The sequence below is a fragment of the Triticum urartu genome, chromosome 6A, assembly GCF_056163025.1.
Source record: "Triticum urartu cultivar PI428250 chromosome 6A, HENAU_Tu73, whole genome shotgun sequence".
Lineage (NCBI taxonomy): Eukaryota > Viridiplantae > Streptophyta > Magnoliopsida > Poales > Poaceae > Triticum > Triticum urartu.
This window is the reverse complement of record NC_141878.1, coordinates 407,028,379-407,037,672: the sequence shown is the minus strand read 5'-3', so window position 1 is coordinate 407,037,672 and position 9,294 is coordinate 407,028,379. Positions and strand designations below refer to the sequence as shown.

Below are 9,294 nucleotides of genomic sequence, written 5' to 3'. Positions count from 1 at the left end.
TGCATTTCAAATTCTTCATATCTTATGTTAAATGTGTGTATGAATTACAAGATATAGGGGGAGATCTCCATGATTCTACTCTTCACATGTGCATTGCTTCAAAAGAAAATTCCTCGCTATGCACATCTTCAGAGGGAGTTCTTCTATATATTGCAATCAAATTCCTCAATATTAGTATTTACACTTCATATGTTTATCCCCATTGAGAACTTAACCTATATTGTCATCAATCACCAAAAAGGGGGGGATTGTAAGTGCATCTAGTTCCCCTTATGGATTTTGGTGTATTGAAGACTTATAGGTTAAGGGACTAATGCGTTTGTGAGTGTACATAGGTCTATAAGTCTATGAGGAGTTTGATATTTACAGAGAAAGTCGACCCCTAAAAATGAATGTCTTCGTGTGAAGACTTTGGATTTCTGAAGACTTTGAAAGTGAAGAAATTGGTGTGACCATGAAGACTTGTTATTCATATGAGGAACATGAAGCGTGAAGACTTTTGTTTTCGTAGTTTCATTTTCTCTTTCTCGAGTCATAGGAAACACTGTACTATTAAAGGGGGTCGAGGTAAAACTAGGGAAAAGTTTCCAAGTGATGCTCAACTCAAAATCCTACACTTACCAATCCCTTTGAGTGAAGCCATTGGAAATCTCATACAACTCAGTCAATTTCTTCAGTGACAGAGACGAAGTTCTTCTGGTCTCTGAAAAATTTGTTCTGACTGAGAAGTTAGGATTCGCCAGTGAGGAACATGATAGCCCTGAGGAATTTGATAGTCAAATTTCCGACTGTTGTTCTACTACGTGCCAGCTGTCCCAAAATATCTACCCACCTAGTGGTCATATCATTGAAGGACATTTATGCCTTATCATGTCGGGCTGCTCCCTTGGCTATAAATAGCTGCCCCCTACAACCATTAGTTGGTTGGCTGCTCCGCGAGAAACTGACACTTGTCATTGAGAGCATCCCATCCTTCAAGGACTTTGAGCGAAAATCATCAAGTGAGGAAAAACCCCAAACCCCAAACCAAACACCTACAAACCAAAGTGATTGAGCATCACTGAAGAGATTGTTCCTGTGTGGAACCGACGCTTGTTACCTTTGAGGACTGTACATCCTCCAGACGGTTAGGCGTCATGGTCTAGAGCATCCAAGAGGAATTGTGGATCGCCAAGTGACCGAGTCTGTGAAGGTTTGGAAGTCACCTGAAGACTTACCACGAGTGATTGGACGATGTCTGTGTGACCTTAGTTCAAGGAGAATATGGTGAGGACTGTGTGTCCGGGACTGTGTGTCCGGGACTGTGTATCCTCAGGTTTAAATACCTAGCCGCTCTAACCAGACGTACAATTGTCACAGCAGTTGGAACTGGTCTACCAAATCATTGTCTTCACCGAGCTAACTGGTTTTATTTCCTCAACCCTTCCATTTCCTCATTACTGTGTTGTGTGCTTGTTCATATCTGTTTGAAGACTTTGACTGAAGACTTTCTCAATTTCCTCAGTTCAATGTCTTCAATCTGTTTGTCTTCATCCTGTTTTATCATGTGCTTACGCTTTCTGTACTGTGTCTGTTTTCATTTCATCATGATATTCATGTTTATGTTATGTCATGTATGCATCTGAGTACTTATTCCGCTACAAGTAGTTCTTCGCTCAGGAATTTCCTCACCCTAAAATTTCTCAGTGAAGAATTCATAAAAATCGCCTACCTATTCACCCTCCCTCTAGTCGACTTAACGCACTTTCAGTTAAGCAAAAGATGATTTAGTAGTAAGAAAAAATGCAAAATATAGTTTTAAGGTGGAAACCTGCAAAAAAAGAGTAAGGTCTTAGATTTTGTTTTCTTGGAAAAGTGAAATACATTAATACCAAGTTGATATTAATCGCATGGCCTCGGCGATGGTGTGTTCGCTATGCAGGGGTGCGCAGGTCAGTGGAGGTCCGCGCGATGGAGGTGCTGGTTGGCGTCGGCCAACTGCATTGGAGTGAGGGTGTGCTACTCCAGGCGAAAGTGTGACTAGTGCTTGCCTGCCGGCGGCAGTGGCGCCGTGCATCCTCTTCTTTCAAGTCGAGCTCTTCAGGTGAAAGCCAAGATCCTGCTGTAGGATCGGGCGGCAGCCACGAGACCTCTTATTGCACCAAAAATACCTCGCGACCGGGATTAGATCTCGCGCCCTCATTCTTCCACATGGAGAGGCTAACCACTAGACCACCAGCTAACTGCTAGTGAATATTCATAGTGCGAAATATTTAAAGAATAGAAATGTAGACGCGCTATTTATTGCGCACTACAATGTAGAGGTTATATTTTCTAATGATTTGAAAACATGTTCACATATTACAGACGAAGTTCATGAGCATGAAAAAAAAGTTTGCGTATTCAAAAAATAGTTCACCAAATCGAAAAAGTTCATGTATTAAAAAAAGTTCACGAATTCAAAAGAAGTTCATCGATTTTCAAAAAAGTTCATCGAATTTGAAAGAAAGTTCATCGATTTTGAGAAAAACTTCCATAAACAATAAAAAGCACATCAAATTTGAAAAATAAGTTCCTCGGTTTTGAAAAATGTTCATCAATTTGAAAAAACGTTCACGAGTTTCAAAACATTATGTTCATGGATTTAGAAAAGAAGTTCATCTATTTGAAGAAAACAATTACGAATTTGGAAAAAGAAAGTAGAAAAGGATAGAAAAAAGAAAAGAGGAAAATGGTGTATAAAGAAATTGATCAAAACATGTATGTTATCACACCTAGTGAGTTGATTGAGTTGGTTAGGCGTCGATCATTGATAACCCGTGACGAAGGTCCGAATACCAATTGGCGCCCTTTTTCGGCAGTTTCTGGTCCTGGAGCGTGCGTGAGTTCTGAGTTGTAAGGAACTAGACTTTTTTTAGTCTCAGAGACTAAAGAAAAAGAGTCTTCTTCTAGTCCCTTAAAAAAAGTCCCTCTTATTTGGGACTTTTTCTATCCTAGTCCCTGTAACCAAACAGGGCCTCAGCTGACTCGGGACCCTGGCAGTTCAAAACCTGTTTTACAGTAGCCTTGCATCCACAATTTTGCATCTCATCTGAAACAGTGTGTATGAGTTACCCCAAGGGTATAAGAACACAATTACACTAGCCTCTCATCCACACACACATGCATCGCATCTGAAATTCCAACGCCTTATCTTAGCTTGACCGCTGCTACAGCGAAGACCTGCAATCAGTCAAACTTTCCAGTAACCGCTACTTTTCACCTCTTTGTCGTTGTCCACCAGTGTGGTCGCTGTTTGAGTTGGACAAAGTTGTTGCGATATATCCAGCCGTTGATTACCACAGGTCTCTACCCATTGTCCAGCTATATAATTTTCGACCGGAAACGGACAGAGATTTTCTGCCCTGACGTGCGACCTCTCTCGAGCGGTATCGATGCTGACAAACATCAGCATGTGGAACGGTTTACTGGTATGAGGTTCTCGTTTTTCACGTTGTTTTTTCGTCAAAAGAAAATTGTGGTTGGTTCTTTACAACGGTGAACGTATTGTGTGGATATGGTTCGATTCTCGGTTATTTGGATGGACTGGCGGGTCAAGTAAACGTGTATCTGTTCGACATCCACGAAAGAGCCACTATACAGATGTCGTAGCTTTCACGGAGGTTACGTTGAGGGTGGACATGGTCCGATACAAGAAGAAATCTCTTGCGGTGTGCACCACGTAATAGTTCATTCAGGGTCTTTGAATTTTCGTTTCAATATTTACAACATGACTTGCTATACATCTATTTCAAGAGATATTTGTGTGTTATCCAGTAAAAAATCATGGTTCATACTTGCTGTCATAATCTAGATCGTCGAGGCATTGGATGTGTGACGAATGCAATTAAGACATTAAGGTTGCAACACCCCCACCCCCCTCCTTCACACTACAATCAACAAAACAATCTCAAACGCCACAGCTGCGAACCATCATCAATCTTCTTCTTCTTCGTCGTCGCCGCCTCGGTGAGCGCATCCACCGCCTCTGTCGGCTTCCTTGCCCACTTGCCGCTGGTCGGAGCACCATGAGGGCAACCGGGCATTATCGCGAAGGCCCATATTTGTTTTCATATTTTTTTTTGCAGAAGGGCAATAGTATACAAGTGAGAAGGCCCAGTAGTTTGCAGTTTGGATTCAAGACCATAGACCAAGCACTATTAGGAAAAGGCCTACTAATGGCGCATCGGTTTTGCCTACTAATGGCGCATTACCGGTGCACCATTAGTAGCACGCTACTATTAATTTTTACTAATGGCGCACCACTGGTGCGCCATTAGTATCTGGTATACTAATGGCGCACCATCCAGTAAACAGGCAGTGCGCCATTAGTTTTGCTCACGGTGCGCCACTAGTGTCTGCTATACTAATGGCGCACCACATGGTAGTGCGCCATTAGTAACCATTTTTTTAATTTTTTTTCTTAATCTCATGTCACTATTTCACCTATGAGATATCCAAACATATATATACAACAAGCATCCATATAACAATCATAGCCAACACACAAGTTCCATCATATATACATACATAGCCAACACATAGTTCCATCATTACATATTACAAAAGTTTCACATTATTCATCCAACACCGTTATCCATCAATTCACAAAAGTTTCACATTGATACAAAATAAAAACACAAATGGAAAAGAAGCACTCCATCCATGCAAGCTTCCGTGAATTAAATCAAATCTGCAAAATGATAAACAAGAAGTTAGAAGAAGAAAAAGAAGAAGACTAGAAGAATACTAGAAGAAGAAGAACACTAGAAGAAGAATACGAAAATTTTTGGAAAAGAAGAAGACTATAAGCTTATTATGTAAACTTGATCATTTTGTGCTAACATAAGTTATTTTGGAGCTAACCTATAGGAAACTAAGCATATAAGCTCTAAGTTAGTATATTAGAGCCAACTTAGGTAAAATGAAGCTAACCTATGTCATTTTGGAAAAGAAGAAGAATAAGAAAAAGACTATAAGCTTATTATGTAAACTTGATCATTTTGTGCTAACATAAGTTATTTTGGAGCTAACCTATAGGAAACTAAGCATATAAGCTCTAAGTTAGCATACTAGAGCCAACTTAGGTAAAATGAAGCTAACCTATAGGAAACTAAGCATATTAGAGATAACATAGGTAACTAAGTATATATATATATCATTTTGGAGATCTGACATACCTGACAAAGTTCAGTTCTCATGCATTGTTCTTCTCCTTCTCCTTCCTCAGCCTGATGCGCCAAGAGCGGCGAAGCGGTGGAGGCAGTGGGATGTAGTCTTCTACCTCAATTGGCGTGGTCATGTCGCCCAGCTGTGGGATCGCCGGCGCCACCACCGGTGCGTGGTCATTGTCAGGCACCACCACCATCGCGAGGCCACCTTCAGGCACGACCATCGCTAGGTCATACTCAGCCACCTCCATCTCTTGCCCATGGTCAGCCACCACCATCTCTTGCCCATGGTCAGCCACCACCATCTCTTGCCCTTGGTCAGCCACCGCCAGCGCTAGGTCATCCTCAGCCTGATGCCCATCGTCATCCTGCAGCTCCTCATCCCCACTCTGCTCCTCTTCTCCCGCACTCCAGTCCGGATCATCCTTCTTGTTGTCTATGCTGCTGCCAGAATCGCTGCTGCTTTCGCTACAGCCATAGTCGCTGCTGCTTTGGCTGTAGCCATTGTCGCTGCTGCTGCTCCCATTACCTGTCCAAATGCAACAACGACCGTTAACAATCGATGTGAGACAAAGCCAAATGTAGAGGAATAAGAAGAGACAGAACGTACCGGCATCATAATCTTCAGCGTAGCGCATGCGACACATAGTCGCGTTGAACACCTTCACGATGAGCATGGTGGCGTCGTCGTCGTACCTGAAGAGAAGGAAGTACCCCAGCCGCAGGTCGTAGGCACGGTAGAACTTCTCCCACCCACGAGACAAGTACATGTGGCCCTCCTTGATCACCAACTCCACATCCCACAGCCTGCGAAACCCGCTGCCGGCCTGTCGCAGCTTCACATTATTTGGCGGATCTTCACCCATCAGCATGTTCATAAAACTGTCAGGCAGCCTCTGCAGTTTGGGACAATGAGTGCTGTAGCAAACCACAGATATCATAATGAGATGGGTGAAGGGGAGATCTCTCGTTTTATATACCTGCGTCATGGATGATACTGAAGTCCGAAGTATGATAGTGAAGAACTCGGAAGCATCCAACTCGTACTGCGGTGTCGTAGAGCGGCGGTGGCTGCTTCCCGCCATCTCTGATAAGCAGCAGAAGAGACCAATTAGTACCCTTACAACAGATCATAAAACATGCATGATAACAGGCATCACAAGTAATTCAGAAATTGTGAAACAAGCCTTTCAATGTACGAACTTGAAAGAACTACTGAGGCTTCTGCGACAGTTCAGAAAAGTAATGATCAATTCTCTCTATTTCTGTTTCTAGTTCACATAGTTCGATAACTTGGATGCACAAAGGCTATTGGTGCAGTATCATAAGGTTCCATATCATGTAGAAGAAAAAAAGATAGGTGACAATAGCAAGTACACATCTGAGCAGACATTAGCAATATATGACAGAAATGTACATGCTGATTAACAAGCTTGGGCTTAGCAGTAATATTCTGAGAAAATATTTTCTTGAAGCCTGAACAAGTGGCTTTCCTTTTTAAAAACAGAACCAAAACCATGACACAATCACTTGACAACATCTATTGACTACATTAGATGGAGAACTACTCAAGCAGTGCAAGCAAGCAAAATTGCCAAGCTAGTGCACCAAGTCCAAATTCAGTTAAAGCAAGCTCTTCCTACTACAAGGATATTGAGCTTTCGAATTGTAGAGAATTTGTTGCTTTCACTTGCCATAATCTACTCCAGCTAGTTGCTGCAAGTGGGTGCAATTATAAATTGCATGGCTACAGAAAATATGAGGACGAGCAAGTGGGTGCAATTATAAACTCACTTACAGTAACAAGCAAGCACATCAAAATCTGAACCAGTATCTGAGCTAGTACTCCAAACTGTATGTAAAATTTGCTCCTACTAAAAAAACAGGACATTGTGCCTGTCAAATATGCAGTTCTCCTTATCAACCTACCTAGCAGTAACAAAACCAAAAAAACTCATGCGGCACCTACATGAGTAGCAGGAGTATTTCTGAATTGTGATGCTAGGTTATTAATTTCTTGCAGAGTGCACCATTTAAAGGCATTGATGTGATTATTTCTCTGCAATTATGTATCCTAAACCAGCAAGGTTATATTTAAAGGCATTTATAGAGTGCACCATTTAAAGGCATTAATTATGTATCCTAAACTAGCAAGCTGTTAACATGTCACTTGATAAAACATGGACCTAAAGCGATGCAAAGCCTGCTTTGAAGAATGATTTAGAGAATAATAAGAAGCCACACAAAGCTAACAGCAGCAAATTAGCACCAGGCAGAAGCAAAAGGGAACGAATTACTACTACCCTTTACACTAGCACTGACCCTTCACAGTAGCAAAAGATGTCTACATACTCGCACCATTCGTCCATCCATCTAGCAAGCAACTAGCACAATTCAACCAACCATCAAGCAAACAATCTACTACCTAACATCAACACACATCCATCTATCCAACATCCATTGATCCATGTAAATAGCAGCATGGACAAGAGAGGAACAGGGAACAGAGAGATGAACAAGGAACATGGAGGTGAGTAAGGAAGAGGGCCTCACCACGGGCAGCGCGTCGAAGGAGAGCAGCCGCCAGCCAGGCGCAGGGAGAGACGGCGGGAGGTGGCGACGATGGTCACGGCACCGTCCTTGGTTCGCCGGCTGCTGCTGGGGAGACCAGAGGCGGAGGACGGCAGGGGCCGGCGGGGTGGGCGCGTGCGTCGGGGCCGAGGTCGCCGGCTGCTACAGGGGTCGGAAGAGGTGCTCGCTCGTCCGAGGTGGAGGAGAGGAGCGGGCGGCGGGGCGAGGAACCCTAGCGCGAGGGTCGGGGCGGCGGGGGTGGGGGCGCGAGAGCGGCAGGGGTGGGGGCGCGGGGGCGCGGGGGCGGCGGGGGTGTGGAGTCCGGCGAGGGTCGGGGCGGTGGGGGTGGGGGCGCGGGGGCGGCGGGGGTGGAGTCTGGTGAGGGTCGGGGCGGCAGCGTCATGGGTCGGGGCAGTGCGTGGGTGGATCTGGTGGCGAGAGAGAGGGTCGAAGGGGATCTGGCGAGGGAGAGGGAGGATAGCTTACTAATGGCGCACCACTCCTCGGTGCGCCATTAGAGATTTTTTTAGATAGCAATGGCGCACCCCGCAGCGGTGCGCCATTAGAATGTTTTTTTATTACAGTTCGAGCACAGGTTATATTGCACCTAACCCAATCCACATCAGAACCCGCCCACTAGCCCGACTGGTCAGCACGCAGCATACACACCAGGAGGTCCTGGGTTTGATTCCTAGGCTCCGCAATATTTTTTTGCATTTTAAATGTTGTCTGATATTTATTTGTGTTTAAATATGTTCAAACTTGTTTAAATCATAACAGTAATATTTTTTTATAAAAACAGTAATAATTTTTAAAAAAATATGTTCAAATTTGTTACTTGAAAATATCATCGGCGGCGGCGGTGGAGCGGGGGAGGGTGCGGGGGGTGCCCGTTTGCGGCGGTGGAGCGGGGGAGGGTGCGGGGGGCCGGGTGCTCGTCGGCGGTGGTGGAGCGGGGAAGGGTGCGGGGGGGCGGGTGCTCGTCGGCGGCGGTGGAGGGGGATCGAGATCGAGTGTCCTCACCACTGGCTCGCATCCTTAGGGTGGCTCAGCATCTTGTCTTTTTTATTTATCTCCGGATCATTTCCGTCATCTTCCCGCTTCTTCTCCTTCCTATCCGCGTGCCAACGCAGGAGCTTTGCTACCTTAGGGTCCGCGAAATACCGCTGCAGACGAGGAGTGATCGAAAAGTACCACACCGATTTTTGAGGAGCTTTCTTTCTTTTCTTGTATCGAGTGACGCCGCACACCGGACATATGGTAGACTCCGCGTGCTCGTCCCGATAAATGATGCAATTGTTCATGCACACATGGCATTTCACGCGAGGTAAATCCAGAGGACACACGATTTTCTAATGCAGTGCGCCATTAGTAGTTTTGCAAAAAAAGTAAAAAATAATAATTTTTATACTAATGGCGCACCGTTGCACAGTGCGCCATTACTAAACTAGTAATGGCGCACTGTGCAACGGTGCGCCATTAGTAGTTTGCCAAAAAGTAAAAAAAACAAATTACTGGCGCACTTTGTCGCCGG

General features: G+C 44.5%; 1 protein-coding gene across 1 annotated transcript; it reads right to left on the bottom strand.

Annotated features, from left to right (window-relative positions):
* Positions 1-2,972: 2,972 nt before the first annotated feature.
* Positions 2,973-6,274, bottom strand: LOC147965430 (B3 domain-containing protein Os03g0212300-like). Its single transcript, XM_087530455.1, has 3 exons — positions 6,170-6,274; positions 5,800-6,085; positions 2,973-3,070 (listed from the first exon to the last, which is right to left on the bottom strand). The coding sequence occupies exons 1-3, from the start codon at positions 6,272-6,274 to the stop codon at positions 2,973-2,975; spliced, it is 489 nt and encodes a 162-aa protein (XP_087386581.1).
* Positions 6,275-9,294: the final 3,020 nt, after the last annotated feature.

Bases quoted from the DNA above. Each gene is read 5' to 3' on its own strand.
- LOC147965430 (XM_087530455.1), bottom strand. From the start codon at position 6,274: ATGGCGGGAAGCAGCCACCGCCGCTCTACGACACCGCAGTACGAGTTG. The intron at 6,086-6,169 runs GTATATAAAACG...CCCAAACTGCAG, and splicing joins CAGTATCATCCATGACGCAG to AGGCTGCCTGACAGTTTTAT. The intron at 3,071-5,799 runs GTACGTTCTGTC...ACACTGTTTCAG, and splicing joins CGCTGAAGATTATGATGCCG to ATGAGATGCAAAATTGTGGA.